The 20,070-nt window shown below is 51.9% G+C and overlaps 1 protein-coding gene across 1 annotated transcript in view; it reads left to right on the top strand.

The window, feature by feature from the left end:
- Cdh13 (cadherin 13) overlaps positions 1-20,070 on the top strand; it is an 899,199-nt gene that overhangs the window by 796,624 nt on the left and 82,505 nt on the right. The window contains exons 9-10 of the mRNA XM_047528617.1: positions 12,741-12,923; positions 18,854-19,107. Coding sequence (XP_047384573.1) covers positions 12,741-12,923; positions 18,854-19,107 — 437 coding nt within the window. The remainder of the gene's footprint in view (positions 1-12,740; positions 12,924-18,853; positions 19,108-20,070) is intronic.

Raw genomic sequence — 20,070 nt, 5'->3', positions numbered from 1 at the left:
AGCACAGGACGGACCCCAGAAGCAAATAGTTACCCAACCCCAGAGCCCGAGAGGGGGAGACCAGGAATGCAGCTGGGACGCTGGCACTCTGATAGGACAGCCCTGGTTCAGTGACATCACTCTAAGCGGCCTGGACGGGAGGCAGCTTCCTGTGGCGGGAGTGCTCCGTGGTGAGAGAGCAGGGTGCTGAGACAGGAGGAGAAAGACCAACGGGCAGCGTGTGTTTCCGCACCGGCGTCTCTACACCATTCACACAGCCGCCTGTGCCCCTGGCTCACTCTATCTGTGCCCAGGACAACATGCCTCTTATTGCTCGTGTGCTGTGCCTTCACCTAGGCATTGTACACACGTTTCATTTATCTGCCTCGCAATCCCATAAGGACAGGTACTATTATTATTTCCATGGAGACACAGAGAGGTTAAGTGAGTTGCTGGAGGTCACCCAGCCAGTGTGACACAGCTTCATGGAGCATTAAGCATGAGTCGCCGTCTCCATGGTCTTTTTCCATGTGGCAGGGTGTCCGCGGGGTCTACTCCCCAAGTATGCTTCCATCACATTACGCCAGACGGGACAGGGAGTGATCTTCCGAATTCCCCTCTCATCGGGACTGATTCCTGAGGGTAATTCTCACCCGTCTCTTCCCCCCGTGGGACTCTGATGTTCTCAGAATTCCATCTGCCACTCAGGAAGAAACGTGCAGAAGAGCCGGGGAGGCATGTGAGGCCCTTGGGGTTGACTGGAGACAGGAACCAGTGGAGCGAGCGGATGCAGGGTGTAGAGCCGTCCTTGAGGCATTTGGGATTCAGATATAAATTAGAAGCTGGAAGTCAAGGCCTCGTAGGAATTCATACAGATCCCTGGAAAAGGAAGCAGAGCTTCTTCTTGTCCTCATTTGTACCAGGTGTCGGCACCGAAGGTCTAACCGTGTGTGTGGTTCTCAGCCTCAGGGGAGCAGAGATGCCCTTTCCCTGGCTGGAGAGGCCCTCGTAGTGGCAGGAGGGGCCTCTTCCCGAGGGCCCCAGGGCTCTGTCCAGCTCCACGCTGAGCTGCGCAGCCCGTGGCAGCGGGGAGGAAGGAGGCTGCTTGCGGTGGTTCCCAGCCTCCGGCCATTCCCAGGGGTCTTGGTCCTCAGATGCTCCGGGGGACACACACTGCTCCAGAATCCGCAAGCAGCATGTGGCTGCCGCGTGGATTTGAAAGGAGCGTGGATACACAAGCCTTGAAACATGACGCAGGTGAGGAGTCCACGCCGTGAGAGAGAGGAAGCCAATCGTCCAGCAGGCAGATCCAGATCCAGGGCGGCCGCTGCCGGGCTGAGGAGGGTGGGGGACAGGGCAGCCAAACGCACCAGGTTTCTCGGGGAGGCGATGACCGCATTCTGATGTTGATGTGGGGTGGCCACACAGCTGTGAACCTCCCAAAACACGCAGCGCCGTACACTGGAAACGGGCCGATGCTATGGCGTGGGAATTGCATCTCAATAAAGCTGCTGCCAGGAAGGAAAAAACCCACAGCACAGTGTCTGCAGACTAGAGCTGAAGCCCCCAGGGTCCCCTGTCCAGGGCGAGCGCGAGACCGTCTGGGGCTTTGAAATCACAGCTGCGTTAGTGTGGCACCTATTTCTCTCCACAGTTCAGATAGTGAACTGAATTGGGGAAAATCTTAATTCTAGGGAAAGAAACTCTCAAAAGAAGACAAAGTGGACCTAAGTCTATCTAAACTTCATATGCAGCTCCTAGAATCAGGAATTATATCTTGTTCTTAATATCCCGGCACAATCCTGGCACGTAGGTATTAAGGAGATGACAGGCAATGGGCCCCAAGAGGTGGGTGAAGAATTAACTTGCCGTAGGAGGTTTTTAAAAAAAGGATCTGTTTAGAGGCTCTTGCCTGCTTCATGTCTCTGGAAGAGCTCAGCAAGCCTGGCGTTCCGTGATCAGCGTGTTTGCACGCTGTCTCTCCCACCGAGGAGCAAAGCTCCCGTGAGCAGGGCCCTCCCACGTCGAACCCGCTGCCCAAGGTCACAGCACCGTCTGCCACAAAGCCTTCTGGGGGGCACAGGAATGAAGGCTTGGGCGGGGATGAGGCCGAGCAGCTCGGAGCACGCATGTAGTCGAGGGGTCACCCCACGGACAGGGTGTGCAGGTGGACGGGCAGGTGACCGCACCCCAGGGAACCTATGTGTGGGTGGGGATGACGGCAGGATGGGGACGAAGGGAGGACGGGCACAGGTGGACACGGACTGAGGGTGGATGGGAGATGGCTGATCCTTCACCCAGACATCCAGGCACCCCCTCGACTGGCTTCGCTCTGGTCTCAGACATCTGTCTGGGGGAGAGTTCCTCCTGCCCCTCCCGTGGGGCTTTACCTGAACATCAAGGCACGGCCCTTAGTCAGGAGCATCCCCGGAGTTCAGCAAAGGGAGGCCTCGGAGCAAGCAGTGCAGGTCAGCAGCCAGGGATGGGCAGGGAGCCATCCCTCAGGACTTTGAGGACAAAGAGACCTGAGTAAGGCAGTTGAGCAGTGGCAGGGTGGACAGTCAGGCCAAGAAGATATGGAGAGGTCCGATGGAGAGCCCACCAGTAGGCTGGGCAGGGCAGACGGCCAGCAGGGGGAGAGGACAGAGGCCCCAGGGCCTGTCTGCTCCATCAGAGAGCAGTGGAAGAAAAGTTAAAAATAGAAGCGCAGCCTTGCCATCCAGCCCTCCTTACTGCAGAGCTCCGTGCTGAGTCTGTCCAGGCAAGAAATTGGCAGGGGTCTGGCTGCTCCGCCAGCCTCGTCCTCCACCCCTTCCCTGTCATTCCCCTGGGTTGACGGCGCTGCCACCTGAGCAGCTGAGGTGGCCCTGAGCAATCTCTGGCTGGCCCAGTGACTCCAGGTTTCTTGGGATGAAGAGCATAACTCAAGGCAGTGGCTCCAAATGCCCCCCAGACAGCTGCTCCCAGGAGCGCAGGTTCTCAGCCCCCACCGGGCCAATGCCACCCCAGCCCATCTGCCTCCGGGTGCCTGGGACACGTAGCCAGGACCTTGGGCAGAGACTCAGCCAGCGTGCGTCACAGCTCTGAAGGCCAGAATGAGGCAGGCCTGGCACCCCCGGAGATCCTGCCCAGGAGGGGCTTCACGGGATGGATCCACAGGAGCCAACGGGAAAGGCTCTGCAGTTTGGTTCAGCTGTAGCTAGAAGTTGCATGACTGTCAACAGAGGAGGGACTCAGCCCCGTGAGGGTGGAGACATGTCTGCTTTACTGGACACTGAGGCTCAAGCACCCAGAATCACACCTGGCACATGCAGATGTTCAGTGACTTTAATGAATCCATGAACTGAGTCCACGTTTGTAACAGCTCAGCTGCTCCTGTGCAGACGGGAGGCTGTGGGAGGCAGGAACGAAAGAGGGCGGGGCCGACCCAGCAAGAGAGGCCCAGACCGCCTGCAGGCAGCCCCTGAGGCCCCACCTTGGGGATGGGATGGGGATCAGTGGCACGTCTTGTGTGTGTGTGTGTGTGTGTGTGTGTGTGTGTGTGTGCGCGCGTGCACGCACATGTATGCGTGTGTAGGGGTAAAATGCACATGATGTATAATTTGCATTGTGATCATTCTCATGATGTGTACGATTCCGTGTCTACAAGTTCATCACACACCTGTCACTGCCATCTAGTTCTTCCACACCCAGACACTTCGTACCCATCACACAGTCACTCTGCATTCCCTGCTCTGACCCTCAGCCAACCAGATACCAGCTTTCTGTCTCTGAATTTGCCCGTTGAGGAATTCTGAAGGAATCTGAGTGGTACAATTGTGGAGGTGAAGCCAAGAGACGCTGCTTGTCAGCTGCGAGTGGAAGGTGAAGAAGAGGGGGACAAGGGCAGGGCGTAAAGGAGTCGTGGTGCCACTTGCCCGTGGAGGGGTGCAGGGGGAAGGGTTTTTCCTGTGGAGATGGAGGGTAGGAAGTCGCCTTTTGATCATGTGACATTCCAGGCTCCTGTTACTTTTCTTTTTTTAAAGCTTTTTATTTTTTTTAATTTTTATTTTTGCAGACTGCATTTTGATTCATTGTACCCAAATGGGGTATAACTTTTCATTTCTATGGTTGTGCACGATGTAGATTCACACCATTCATGTACTCATACATGTACATAGAGTAACACTGTCTGTCTCAGTCTTCTATCTTTCCTTCCCCACCCCCTCCCGCCCCATTTTCCTCTACACCATCTAAAGCTCCTCCGTTCTTCTCTTACCCCTTTCCTCCCTGCCACCCCCTCCACCCCATTATGTATCATCATCCACTTATCAGAGAAAACATTTGTCCTTTGGTTTTTTTGGGCTTGGCTTATTTCACTTAGCATGATATTCTCTAACTCCATCCATTTACCAGAAAATGCCATTATTTTATTCTTTTTTATGGCTGAGTAGTATTCCATTGTGTGTATGTACCACAGTTTCTTTATCCATTCTTCAACTGAAGGGCATCTAGGTTGTTTCCACAACCTAACTATTATGAATTGAGCAGCTCCGTTACTTTTATACTCCATCACAGACCTGGAAGGACCTTAGTGGTCAACTGGAGCCACTGCTGTCAGCCCCAACAGTTCACTAGAAATATCTGGGTCAGTTTGAAGACTACAGATGCCTGGTTCCCACCCCCCAAAAAAAGCAACACTTCTCTAGAAATATAACCCCAATCTCAGTAGTTTCTGAGGTTTATTATGTGATTCTAATGAAACTTCAACATCAGGAGCATCCGATCCCCACATCTCAGGAAAGCAAACTGGGGCTCAGGGAAGTGACGAATGTACCAAGAACTTACCCAGGAATTAGAGGCCATCAGAACTCACCCCACACCTGCATGTTTGCAGAGTTGCAGAAACCGAACTCCAGAGTCGCCTGAGCAGGCCACACTGCTATTCCTGAAAAGGCCGCTCTTCATCCATATTCAAATGTTTGTGGCCAAACGCCTATCTCTGCAGAAAATTGCTTTGCTCCTCAAAATTGAACTACATTCAATTATTTCATTGAAAGTACAAATGTGTTTTGCATGGTCTTTCATTTTTTTAAGAAGAGAAACTCAACCAAAAAAGAGATGTTAATGTCAGTGGAAACAAAGGGTCCGAGTCTGGCATTCAGAGCAAATGGAATGAGGGCAAGTTCGCTGCACAGTTCTTATTTTTCCCACCCCTAATGCAATATTTATTCCATCAGCTCATTCCCGAACTTCTTTTCTGCAGAACTTTGTTTTTTCCTAAACAAACTCTTAGGCAGGAACTCAAATACAGGACACAGATGAAAGGGTTAACAGACCTGGGACCGTGGCCATGCTCCTTGTTCAGGGGAAGCACCTGGGACCCCTGGACCACCTCTCCACGTCCTGGTTCCCAGCAGCGAGTTGGAGAAGCGACTTTCCTGTCAGTCTTCAGTGGCTGCGTGTTTCCATTTTGCTTTAAAGAGAAAAGAATGCTATTTGAGCCTGTTCTTCTGGAGCCCTTTGTTTTCGTTCCTGCAGAAGCACGTGTCTGTTGGGCAGAGTTGAGGAGCTTCTGTGGGCCAAACCACGTAGAGGAGGAGGACAGCCACCGGAAGGTGGCCCTCGCTGGCAGGGAGCCAGAACCCACAGGGCTCTCCCGCAAGCTGCTCGCTCGACACTGTCTTTGTGTCTGGAGCCGACACACGACTGACCTCCTGGGGGATAAGCAGGCCCAGAAGAGCGTGTGCCAGGAGGGCAGCTGGTGGGCGCAGCAGGCAGTGCCTTGCTTCCTTCTCGTGCCCATCGGCTCATCCCCTGGACCTGCAGAGCCGGGAGGTTGGGGTACTCCTGGCAGCTCCTCTTCGTGGAAGGGGACCCACCGCCCACCCGGGCTGAGGAGATATGGGTCTCACCAGCTCCCCTAGGCAGGGAGCCTCAGACTCCCTAAAGCAGCTCATGCCGACGAATCGGTTCTCCAGTTTGAGAACCACCTGTCCTGTCCAGAGGTGTCCAGAGCACCTCTGCTGGGGCTCAGAGCCGAGCGCTCCTCAGGGCCCATCCGTCATGGCTGACCTTCTAGTGGCGTCACCGCAGGGAACATTGCTTGCCTTGGCAACGACCAAGAGCTGTTGTCGGAGCAGAACGCGGATAAACAAGGGTGGCGCCCGGGACCATAAGGGAAAGGGGCCTCCCACATGGGTCCGGGGAAATGTGGACGCACTCAGATAACCCATCGTGAGGGAGACGTGATGAGGAGGGAGTCACGGGTACCAACCTCATTCTCCGATTTGTTAGCAAGAATTTCATAGGATACAGAACAAAATCTACCTCGTGGCCATTCTAACAGACGTCGACTCCTGGCCACACAGAATCCAGGCAGTGTGCCAAGCCCCTTAGCTGCGTTGTCATGTTTATGTCCCTACATGGTCCACCTGCAGCAAGAGGTCACGCTGTTCCAATAAGCCACGTCCTTTATGAAAACACAGACCGTTGAAAGCCGTTGCTAGCTGGATTTCCAACCATCTCAGCCCTGTCCTTCTATCCTGGCACATAGAAATTCAGTTTAGAAATCTTTCCAAGACCTCATCTTTTAATTTCCCAGCATCAACACCCAGGTGGCCACGCCCACGCTTCTCAAGCTCAGTACTGGCTCTCTGTGAAACTCCGGGGTCAGCAGCTCCTGCACCGGGGCTCCCGCAGGCAAGCATGTGAGCTTGCCCACGTCCAGTCCCTGCGAGCCATCTGCTGACCTTCCCGCTCAGCTTCCCAGGGCGAGCTGTGCTGATGGTTTCCACCTTCCTGGCTAACCTGAAGAGCTCCTCTGCTCTATGAGGAAGTGCATGCTTGTGATAAAATCCAGTTCCACTTCTCCCTGAAAATGACCTCTGGGGCTAGTCCAGGCACCTCTTCCTGAATGACCGGCATGTAACTCACCCCACCTTTTCAAAGAAAGAAGGAAATCGCTCTGAATTGAAAGTACTACTGCGCTTCAGAATGCCATCCCAAACCAGTGGTCCATAATCATCGTATGAAAATAAGTTTTACATCTGGTATTTGATTTGCCACACAGTTTAACAGAAAAGTAACTTTATCTATTTTTTTCCAATTAAAGGAAGTAACGTTGCAATCAATAATTCCTCCTACTCTGCTTTGGTAAATTAATGTCTGCCTATTGTTTTTAAATCACAAAGTGAACATTGCTATAGAAATGTAAAATGGTACTATTTCATTTTAATCTATTTAATTTTCCATTCTTGAATTACATAATGGGGTTAAAACACTGAATAGAATTAATAGAATGAGTATTTAATTAAGCAATAATGAGTTTCTAAATGGATGCTCAAAGAAACTAGCTTTATAGTTTATCCAAGAATCAGATAATTGTCTTAACAAAGACCATAATAATTGTGTTGAATTTTTTTTATATTTAAAGATTTTTGGTTTTTTCTGAATTCTCTCAGGAGTAGATTTAAACATAACCCAGTTCCTTGGTTAGACTCCACTTCGCTTTCAAGGTAAATTCTGAATGCCTTTCCTAGCCAGCAAGGCCCTGTGCTAGAGACGTCACAGACCCGACATCAAGCACGTCCCGTGGTCCCCTCCCATTCCACCTGCACCCTCCTTCCTTCTGTGAACACACAGGCCCCTCCTGCCACCTGGTCTTTGCTCCTGCTGTTCCAGTGCCTCGAACACTCTGTCCCACTCCCCTTATTAACTCCTCCTCCTCTGTCAGTTTTCAAGGAATTTTCCCCTGATGATTCTTCTCACACCGGGTCAGGCACCTGCCCCCCACCAACACACACTGTACAGAGTCCTCTAAAACTGCCGATTCCTTTCTGAGCACTTAACACCTGTTTATAATTATTATTTCATATCTGTCTCTCCTTCCAGCCCGTAATCTTCATGAGAAAATATACCATGTCTGCTTTGTTTACTAGTGAATTCCCAGATGGCTGGATGGGTGGAGGAATGGAGGATGGATAGATGGATGGAGAATTGATGGATGGAGGATGGAGGATAGATGGATGGATGGATGGAGGATGGATGGATGAATAAAAGATGGATGATTGGATGGAGGATGGAGGATGGATGGATGGAGGATGGATGGATGGATGGACAGATGGATGAATGAATGGAAGGATGGAGAATGGATGGTGGATGGATGGATGGATGGATGGAGAATGGAGGATGGATGGATATAGGATGGAGGATGGATAAGTGAATGGATGGATGAATGAATGAATGTGTGAAGGATGGATGGAGGATGGATGGATGGATGGAGGATGGATGGAGGATGGATGGATGGATGGATGGATGGAGGATGGATGGAAGAATGAATGGATGGATGGATGAATGAATGTATGAAGGATGGATGGAGGATGGATGGATGGATGGAGGATGGATGGAAGAATGAATGGATGGATGAAGGATGAATGCATACTACCTCTAAGGACACATGAGGACCACATTACTTCCTATAACATTGCCACCTTCCCACTTTACTTGGGTTCATCGGCTCACACACTGAAATTGTGCTCTCTGCCAGTCCCTTCAGTAGGTGCTGTAGACATGAAAGATCTGTGTCATGGGAGAAGCTGCACAGGAGGGTCTTACCCAAACAGGGCCTATACTTTAGTTTAATTAAGAAGTTAATTCATCCATTTACCAGGTCTTCAGCCCAGTCACGTTGAGCACCAGCTTGTGTGCTGAGCATCAAAGCTGCCTGGGTCATCAGGCACCATTGACCCAATACTAGGTCCCTAAAATCAGAAAGAGAACTCAGAGTCAAAAAATTATGTTTAACTCATTTTCTCACACCATAAAAATACAATTTTTAGCTATTGTGAATTGAGCTGCTATAAACATTGATGTGGCTGTGTCACTGTAGTATGCTGTTTTTAAGTCCTTTGGGTATAAACCAAGGATTGGGATAGCTGGGTCAAATGGTGGTTCCAGTCCAAGTTTTCTGAGGAATCTCCACACTACTTTCCATAATGGTTGCACCAATTTGCAGTCCCACCAACAATGAATGAATGCACCTTTTCCCACATCCTTGCCAATATTTATTGTTGCTTGTATTCTTGATAATTGCCATTCTGACTGGGGTGAGATGGAATCTCAGTGTAGTTTTAATTTGTATTTCAATAATTGCTAGAGATGTTGAACATTTTTTCATAAATTTGTTGATCGGTTGTATTTCTTCTTCTGTGAAGTGTCTGTTCAGTTCCTTAGTCCATTTATTGATTGGGTTGAATTTTTTTGAGTTCTTTGTATATCCTGGAGATTAGTGCTCTATCTGAGGTACATGTAGTAAAGATTTTCTCCAATTTTATAGGTTCTCTCTTCACATTATTGATTGTTTCCTTTGCTGTGAAGAAGCTTTTTAGTATGATTCCATCCCATTTATTGATTCTTGATTTTACTTCTCACACTTTAGGACTCTTGTTAAGGAAGTCAGTTCCCAAGCCAACTTGGGAAACTGACTAAAGATTTGGGCCTACTTTTTCTTCTATTAGGTGCAGGGTCTGTATTCTAGTGCTTAAGTCTTTGATCAACTTTGAGTTGAATTTTGAGCAGGGTGAGAGATAGGGATTTAATTTCATTTTGCTACATATGGAATTTCCAGTTTTCCCAGCACTATTTGTTGAAGAGGCTATCCTTTTTTCCAATTTTTTTGGTGCCTTTGTCTATTATGAGATAACTGTATTATTTGGGTTCATCCCTGTGTCTTCTATTCTGTACCTTTGGTATACATATCTGTTTTGGTGCCAATACCATGCCATTTTTGTTAGTATGGCTTTGTAGTATAATTTAAGGCCGGGTATTGTGATGGCTCTTGCTTCATTTTTCTTGCTAAGGATTGCTTTGGCTATTTTGGGTCTCTTATTTTTCCAAATGAATTCATAATTATTTTTTCTATTTCTATGAAGAATAGCTAAACTATGGAACCAACCTAGGTGCCCTTCAACAGAAAAATGGATAAAGAAACTGTGGTACATATACACGCTGGAATATTATTCAGTCTTAAAGAAAAATTAAATTATGGTATTTGCTGGTAGATGGATGGAACTGGAGAATATTATGCTAAGTGAAATAAACCAACCCCAAAGAACCAGAGGCTGAATGTTTTCTCCCATTTGCAGATGCTAATTCACACATAGAGGAGGGGAAAAATACAGGTATTTTGGGATTAGACAGAGGGGAGTGAAGGGAGTGGAGGGAGAGGAGGGGTCGGAATGATAGTAGAATGAATGGGACATTATTACCCTGTGTGTATATGATTCCATGACCTGTGTAACTACATCATGTACAACCAGACAAATGAGAAGTCATACTCCGTTAATCTACTATGTGTCGAAATGCATTCTACTGTCAAATGTAACTAATTAGAACAAATAAAAGAAATTTTAAAAGTGCAATTTTGGAAGCCCATGAAAGTCTATGGTGGCAGGCAGGGCCTGGGGTCGGAGTCACGGGTGCACTTCTGCAGGCGCTGTCCCGGAGAGCAGGGACCAGCCCTGCCCTCGGGCATCGGTGACTCGCCGGAGCCTCACGCCTGTCTGCCTTGGTCCCTTGGTGTTCTCTCCCTCCTCGCCTCCACGTGCAGGACCATTCATTATGCAACAGATGCCGGAGTCCCCACGCACTCAGCACAGCGAGAAGTTGGGGACGGCCACAAAGACGGTGGACTAAGCTTGCTGCCTTAGTCCCGGCCCTCTCGGCTTCACCTTGGCAACAGGGCACTCGCTGCTTGGACAAGGCACCTTCTCTCTTGTGATTGGACGTAACCGCGTTTCCTGGCTGGTGATTCCCAGCCCCCTCCAGTCTTGTACACACCAGGCCCACCTATCGTCTGCCCCCGTGCCTAAGGCACAGGTGTCAGAAGAGCCATGAGGACAGGTTGTGAGCTGGCAGCCACAGCCATCAGTAGGAGGGAGCCCGGTTCTGGCAGTGGGAACCTTGAGAGCTCCCGGAGAAGAACGGTCGAGAGCAGAGACTCTGGAGCCAGAGACTGGGTCTGGCCTGGGCTCGCACAGGACTTGGGACCAGAAAGTCCCTCTCCTCTTTGGGCAATCACCTTGCTCTGGATCTGAAGGGATTGACAGCATGCGTTTCTCCAAGGCTCCCCCTGGCCACAGCACCCTCCCTTCCTGCTGAGCCAGCTGTACCTCAGGCCCCTCAGCCCCGGGCTCAGACCTCTTGCCCATCCAGAAGGGAAGGCACTCTGCTGACACCAGTTGGACATCCTGAGACTTGGACTCCATCCTACTTCTCACCCTGGACGGTGCGTTTAAACTATCTGGGCAGGTTCGGAGAATCGGAATCCCAGGCCTTACCCCAGATCATCCGGACTGGAATGGGACCCAGGAATGTGTTCAAAGATCCGTAGCAAATGTTATGGGCAGTCAGAACTGAGAGCCCCTGGTCTAGTTTTCCAGTTCCAGAATTCTATGATTTTTGGAAAGCAAGGAAAGACAAGGAGACCTTCCTTGAACAGGGATCCAAGGGAGCGGCCGAGGTAGTTTCTACTAGAGCCGGTTCCCGTGACAGCATCCTGGACACCCTGTGCACCTGTTCCAAGAGCATCCCGCTCCCCTTGCATGGCAGACAAGCAACCGCCCAGGTTTGCCCAGGGGCTGCAGACAAATGAGTTCCATCCTGCCCATCCCCCAAGGCGTCAAGCTGAGGCTCCTGATTAATGATTTGTAAGTCAATTAATCAGTGGCTGCTTTTGAAACCTCATTTCTCAAATGACTTCTCTTTGAATACAAGGCCTTTTTGACATCATCTTAGTGTCTCCAGATTCACTTTCCTCCTAATTAAAATTCCAAGATATTTCTTCTTGTTGTCAGCTTATTGGTATTACTTGTTTATAAAATATTCGCAAACAGATTACTATTCACCTGTAGTGTGTCAGAGGTAAGCAGCAAAACAATACTTCACGCTTCCAGCTCAAAGGAAATGTGATAATGATAGCTCATGAAATCCTCCATCGAGGGGAAGCTAATTTTTCATCTATTGATTTATCTTCACCACGCCTACTGGCAACAAGTCTTTGAGATGTACTACAATAAAAACACGGGTGTACGGGCCTCCACACCATGGAGCTCTATGTTTCTGCAGCAAATGGCTTTCTAGCCATGTGAGTTCGGGGCAAAGGGCGGGGATCAAGTTGGTTCGCCTCTCAGAAGGGAGGGTGGCGGCAACAGAGGTTCTGGAGGCAAACCCTGGCTTCAAGCCCCAGGGTCTCTGCTGCGAGTCCTGGGCTCGGGTGACCTGGTGGTTCAGGGTGAGCAGGCTGCAGGAATAAGTGCACACAGGAGCACTCGATGGCTTGCACTCCGTGGAGCACGTTCTTGTTCAACAGCAGAGCAGGCAGCCTGGCCATTCACTCCACGTGGAGCCTCAGGGATCAAGGCTGCCCTCCCTGCCCCCCCTGCCGTGGCTCCTGCTCCCTGTGGGCCCTGGGCTTGTGGGTGTTCACGCAGGCAGAGAAGACAGAGCACGGGTAGGAGGCACTGCTGTGGTCCTGTCCTCTTGGCCAGCCCGGCGTCGTTCCGCCCAGGTCCTGTAGGAGAGAAGTTAGTCTCGTGACCTCACCTGAGTTCAGGGGGAGCTGAGAGGCAGAGCGGAGCCATATGCCTCCCGTGTTACCACTTGCTATTAAATGAGATGATGTGCTGCGTCCCGGATATCGTGCATGCGGGAGGGCTCCACGCGTGGTCCTTGCTGTGTATTTTTTTGAAATAGTGACAAGTGGCCGTCTGCTTCGTTTGCAGTTTCAAGCCACAGTGGAGGAAGGCGCGGTGGGAGTCATCGTCAATCTGACGGTGGAAGACAAGGACGACCCCACCACAGGCGCGTGGAGGGCTGCCTACACCATCATCAACGGAAACCCGGGGCAGAGCTTCGAGATCCACACCAACCCACAGACCAATGAGGGGATGCTCTCCGTCGTCAAAGTAAGGATCTGCCCGTGCCGCTGTCCCCCAGTGAGCAGCGAGGGTGGGGGGACCACGAGTGGAGAAGGCCATAGGTAAAGCCCACTCTTCCTCTGAGGTGGTGGCTCACAGGTGCAGCTGCGCCCACAGCAGCAGCCACCAGCAGCCGCGAAGCTCTTCGCCTCTTTTATAGGTTCTGGAAAACTCAACTGTGACTTTAAGAAAGCCAAACTTACATGTTAAATGTGATTCTCAGCAGGTTTGCTAATGAGCTAGCAAAGGATGTGCCAGAATGGGATCTGTAAGGGTTTTGTAAAGATCTCTGCTCAGAGTGTGAACTATTATGTTTCATCTTAATCTTTCTTAACAGAATCTCCATGATGGTCCTAGAAACACATGCATAATAGTTCTTGGGGAAGCTGCTGGTGCCGCAGAGCCTCCCCTGGCTCCCAGTGGAAGGAGGCAGAAATGTGATCCCAACACAAAGCCCTCGTGTGTGCTGCAGTGCCGAAGGGTCAGAGGGAGGACCCGGCACAGGAGGGGCCATGCGGGTCACCTCCAGCTTTCACGCAGCTCCACTCTCTCTGGGAAGTTCCAGGGCCAGTTTCTGCCAGAGCCCAGGCCTTCAGATTCTCTTTCCTAGTACAGGAAACCACTGGCCTCCAGCAGACGGGAAGTGTATTTATAGTTTCTACAGAAGCAGCAGGCAGAGCAGAGACCTTGCCCCCAACTCCCCATGAGCTGGCACCAAACTACCTTTTGCATGCCGTGGGTACTGCTGTGACAAAGTACCACAGACCCGCTGCTCACAGCTCTGGAAGCTGGAAGCCCAAGGTCAAGGTCTGGAAGACTCTGTCTAGCGAGGGTCTGCTTTCTGTGGATGGAGGCTCCCTGCTCTGCCCTCAAGTGGTAGAGGACAAGGCCACGCCCTGGAGTCTCTGGCATCAGGGTCTAATCCCCTTTGTGAGGGATCTGCCTCCTGACCTCATTACCTACCAGTGTCCCCACCTCCCAAAGCCTTAAACTGGGTAGAATGATTTCAACATAAGTTTGGACTGGACACACACATTCAGTTTATCACAGATGTGAGGACTTCAAAGGTTAATATGTGAAATGTCCAGAACAGTAACTACTACTCAGTCTGTATGAGTTTCCTGCTACTGCTACAACAAATGGCCACAAACTCAGTAGCAGGGCACCCCAGACAGAGCGGATGCACAGTGAGGTGACCGTCCTGGTTCTGATGGAGCTCTGTGCGCTGCAGGGCCTGTGTGCAGGAGCTGTGGCCCACAGCTGGCCTGAGTTGGGACACTTGGAAAGGATGCCTTGACCTCCTAACCCTGGTCCCTGTGCACTGACCTCATCTTTACAGATGTAATTAGCTAAGACGAGGCACACTGGAGCCAGGGGGCCCCAAACCCAGGGACTGGTGTCCTTATAAGAAGGAAGCCTTGTGAAGACAGAGACATGCAGGAGAGCAGTGGCCACAGGCCAAGGACCCCAGGGGCTGGGGGGAGCCAGGAAGCCTCCCCTAGAGGGCTCGGGAGCACAGCCCTGTGACCTCCGGATCTCAGACTCTGCCTGCAGAACCATCAGAGAACACGTTCCTGCTGTTTGGCCACTCGGGTTGCGCTGTCCTCTTCCCGCAACCTCAGGACACTAACACATCCACCCAGATCTCCCTGACCAAGCTGACCACCCGTTCCTCCAGGCTGCAGGTGTTGACGCTGACATCTGGCAGCAGCCCCTTCTCTGTAGAATTGCCCAGCAGAAAGGAAGTCCCTGGTCAATGATGTTGGACACCACCTGCTAGGGAAGCCCAGAGCCAGGTCCCAACTGCAGGGCCTGGAAAAAGCCAGCCCTGTGCCTGGACATAAGGTGAATTCCATGGCACAATGAAGCTCCAGGTGCCCAGCCCACACCCATGCCTGGCCTCTGCTGCCGGGAGCCCCAGCTTGAGATATGCATGGAGGGCACATGCGTGCACACACACACACACACACACACACACACACAGATACACACCAAACACACACACACACACACACACCACACACACACAACATACACACCACACACCACACACACACACTACACACACCACACACCACACACACAAACACACACACCACACATACACACAACATACACACCACACACACAACACACACACCACATACAGACACAGACACACACCACACACACACACACCACATTCACACATACCACAGACACAACATACACACCACACACACAGACACACACACACACCCCCACACACACACACCACATTCACACACACCACATACACACACGACATACACATCACACACAGACACATTCACACACACACACACACACACCACACACACAGATACAGACACACACACACCACACACACAGACACAGACACACACACACCACACACACACAACATACACACCACACACCACACACACACACACTACACACCACACACACACACCACACACCACACACACAGACACACACATACACCACACATACACACAACATACACACCACACACACAACATGCACACCACACACAGACACAGACACACACACACAACATACACACCACACACACAGACACAGACACACACACACCACACACACACACACCACATTCACGCACACCACATACACACATGACATACACATCACACACAGACACATTCACACACACACACACACACACCACACACACACACACACCACACACACACAACATACACACCACACACCATACACACAGACACACACACACACCACACATACACACAACATACACACCACACACAGACACATTCACACATACCACACACACAACATACACACCACACACAAAGACACAGACACACATACCACACATACACACACACACACCACATTCACACACACCACATACACACACAACATACACATCACACACAGACACATTCACACACACACACACATACACACCACACACACAGATACAGACACACACACACCACACACACAGACACAGACACACACACACCACACACACACAACATACACACCACACACCACACACACACACTACACACCACACACACACACCACACACACAGACACACACATACACCACACATACACACAACATACACACCACACACACAACATGCACACCACACACACACACCACACACACACACCACATTCACGCACACCACATACACACACGATATACACATCACACACAGACACATTCACACACACACACACACACCACACACACACAATATACACACCACTCACCACACACACACACACACACCACACACCATACACACAGACACACACACACACCACACATACACACAACATACACACCACACACACATCATACACACCACACACAGACACATTCACACACACACACATTCACACATACCACACACACAACATACACACCACACACAAAGACAGACACACATACACACACACACACCACATTCACACACACCACACATACACACAACATACACACCACACACACATCATACACACCACACACAGACACATTCACACACACACACATTCACACATACCACACACACAACATACACACCACACACAAAGACAGACACACATACACACACACACACCACATTCACACACACCACATACACACACAACATACACATCACACACAGACACATTCACACACACACAACATACACATAGACACACACACACATACCACACATATACACACACCACACACACCACATACCCACACACACCACATACACACACACACACCACACACAGACACACACACACACCCGAATGCACAGTCTCAGCCGTCTCTCTCTCATCCTTCTCTTGGTTCTCTGAGTCTGCTCCACCCCATCCTGCTGGCCACCTGCTGACCACACTGGCCTCAAACCATGGTCCAGACTCCGTGGTGTGAGGAGCCCCGCTGAGCTGAGAAGCCCAGGAAAGCCTGTCCCAGGCGCGTTTTCACTGCAGTAGAAAGTTCAGCAACGGCCTGGGGTTTCCTGGTGTCAGCATGTTCTCCTTTTTTCTGGAAAGTTGCAGAATTCCTGGGAATCCAGCATACAAGGACCCTCAGCACCACCTGCTGGGCCCACTGGGTCTGCCCGGCTGACACAGGCGGAGGGGTTCTCAGGAGACGGGTTTCAGTCCCGAGCAGCACAGCCCAGCAGGCCAGAGGTCTCTGTCCCCTTCAACGTCTTCACTGGGACGAACGACTGTTTTCCAAGTGGGGCAGCTTCCTGAGCCTTGTTTGAAATTTTCTTTATCAAGGTGGCACATTTGGGGCATCTCTTGGGATGAGAGAGAGAATCCAAGAAAAGGAAGAAGCATGGTCAATTGTCCTTATGTTAGAGGGGGAGAGAGAGAGAGAGAGAGAGAGAGGCGCCAAAACAACAACCAGGCAGTTCACAGGCCCCAAGAATTTTGCCTCTGCTGACTTAAAACCCTACTGCCAACCCTGCTGGGAGTCCGTGTGGGAAGAGAAGAGCGGTCGTGACCAGGAAGCATTTTCTCCGGAGGGGATGTGTGCTCACATACGTGCACGTGTGCACACGAGCTCACACACATGTACACGCGCCTCCTGAGTGTGGAAGGCTAGCACCGCACACGTTAGCTACAATCATCATGGAAGACACTGTAACTTCTACAGTGACCGGCTCCGTCCGCGGGACTCTGTAGAAATGATCCCTGAAAGTATAGTCTTTGTCCACGGGACTCTATAGGACTCTAGTGCACCTGGCTCTTCACCCAGCTCCTGCCACTCCCCTCTGCCCACTGCCCCAGCCCTTGTGCCCTGCCCTTCTGCTGTCCTCAGTGGGCTGCCAGTCAAACCCCCTGGCTCTCAAGCGTCATGTCCTCCTAGAGAGCAGACCCGCTGCCCCTGCAGCCTGGCTCCCATGAGCTCCCTGCTTGCTTTCCCAGGGGACATTAGAATATCATTGTCCAAGTTACAAGTTTATCCTGGTCTCACCTAAATGCTTCCCCATGCACCCTGGGTTACAGGAGGCCCATTCTGGAAAGTGTCACTCTGACTGCAGGGCAGGGCTCCTGTGATGTTTGGTCCCAGGACTGCCGCAGTGCTACTGCTCGCCATGGAGTTTGTGCGTCTGACGCAGCCCACGCAGCAGACAGGGGTGGGTGTGCTATTGGGGCCCTTTGCAAAGAGGCCCGGAGTGGTCCTCCCTGGGGACACCCATTGGCACTGGGGCAGGACAGTCGTCACTGTGTAGGGATCTCCTGACATGGCTGTGTGACTGGCCTCTCTGTCCCCTTCCCAGTGTGGTCACTGAGCCCCTGCATCTTGATGACAGCTAAAAATGCCGCACATGTTTTCAACCCCCTCAGAGGACAAAGGCCCAGCACCTCAGCCCCCCACGCCCCGGACCCTCCAACTCTTTTCCCCACGGGGCTCCATGCTCCTGGAGAAGGGCTTCCCTGCAGGCAACATAGACACCGAGCCGGAGCCCCGGCCTGTGAGAGGGACGTGTGGAAACAGAGCCCCGCGCTGTTTGTTTGGCCTGGGGACCTGCTGGAAGCTGATGGAGCTGGGGCTCCAGGCGCCCGTGCGCTGTGCCTGCAGGTGTCAGCAGTTGCAGGTTACAGGCAGGAAGCCTGTCGGAGCCTGGTTGTCAGTGAGCGGCCTGCGGGTCACAGAGGGAGGTCGGGAGGCTCAGGCCAGGACGGGTGCCCTCGTTTATTCTCCACCTAAAAACACCAGCTTGTCAGACCTAACTTTATAGTCACATGTTTCCTTTTAATCTTCTTAAAGAGGACATCCAGCTTGCATGAGACCAAGGCCACGAAGCCCGGGTCCACCCCTGCTGCTCACAGAACGTCAGAGGGACGCTGTGGGGAGCGTCCACCTCTGGCAGGTGCAAGTCCTGACACTCCCATCTGCCTTCCAGGCCCTGGACTACGAGATCTCCGCCTTTCACACGCTGCTGATCAAAGTGGAGAACGAGGACCCGCTGGTCCCTGATGTCTCCTACGGCCCCAGCTCCACGGCCACCGTCCACATCACCGTCCGGGATGTCAACGAGGGCCCAGTCTTCTCCCCGGATCCCATGATGGTGACCAAGCGAGAGAACATCTCGGTGGGCAGCGTGCTGCTGACGGCCAACGCCACGGACCCCGATTCCCTGCAGCATCAGACCATCAGGTGGGTGGGCGCTGGGGCCGGCAGGCCGGCAGGCCGGGGCGCTGGGGCTTCTCCCTGCTGCAGGAGTTGAGCCGTTAGTGATCTGGCCGAGAGAGGACAGCGTGGCAAGGCGGAGTCTGTGGCTGGTGGAACCAGGGGGCAGGCTCCCCCGCCAGCAGTGCCCACACCTGACTCCAGCACAGGAGGAGCGTGGCCTCAGGGCTGGGTTCCCACCGACCACTCAGTTATGCTGGCACCAAGCCATTTCCTGGGGGAGAGAAAGGGGCCACATAGGGTGCAGCATGGCAGAAACCAGGCCTGCTTTGCCCTCTCTCCAGCTTCGTAAGAAAGGTATCAGCTGCTCCATTTACAAACGGGTATTGCGAATTCAGACAGGCTCAATGACTTCTCACGGCAGCCCAGCACGCTGGCAGAGGGCTGGGGCAGAAGCCGGGCAATCGGCCACACCCGCGTGCCCCTCTCTGCTGAATGCCGGCTGACTCCAGCTGTCAGAGGAAGGGGCAGAGGCGTCGCCTGCTACCCCGAAACACGGCGCAGGTTGGGTTCTGCCTTGGGCATGGGGGCGGGGCGAGGCGGCAGAAACGCCCGACTTCATTTCTTAAGCTCCGCCCGGTGCTGAGACGGCAGGTGTTTTCATGATGAGATTGAATGAAGTGGTCGTTACTACGGTGTTTTCAATGTCAGTGAACACAAGATGCCCTCACGGGGACGGGGTTTCACAAGTCAGCGTGCAGGTCCAAATGCGCGTGGCCCCCACCATAGTTACTCGTCTTTCTCCGCAAATCCGCCTTCTCCTCGTGGAAGGCACAGGCAATCCTACACAGACACACGCGTGTGTCCTGTTTCCCTGATTTGAAATACCTATGGCACCGTCGCCTGGTCAGCCACGCCCTGCCACTGAGCTAGCTGGCGGGAAGGGAGCGAAGATGATCCTCCCAACCGGAAAGAGGATTTGTTTCTGGA

The sequence above is a fragment of the Sciurus carolinensis genome, chromosome 16, assembly GCF_902686445.1.
Source record: "Sciurus carolinensis chromosome 16, mSciCar1.2, whole genome shotgun sequence".
Classification (NCBI taxonomy): Eukaryota; Metazoa; Chordata; class Mammalia; order Rodentia; family Sciuridae; genus Sciurus; species Sciurus carolinensis.
Note: the sequence above shows the minus strand (reverse complement) of the source record. Positions and strands in the feature narration are given on the sequence as shown.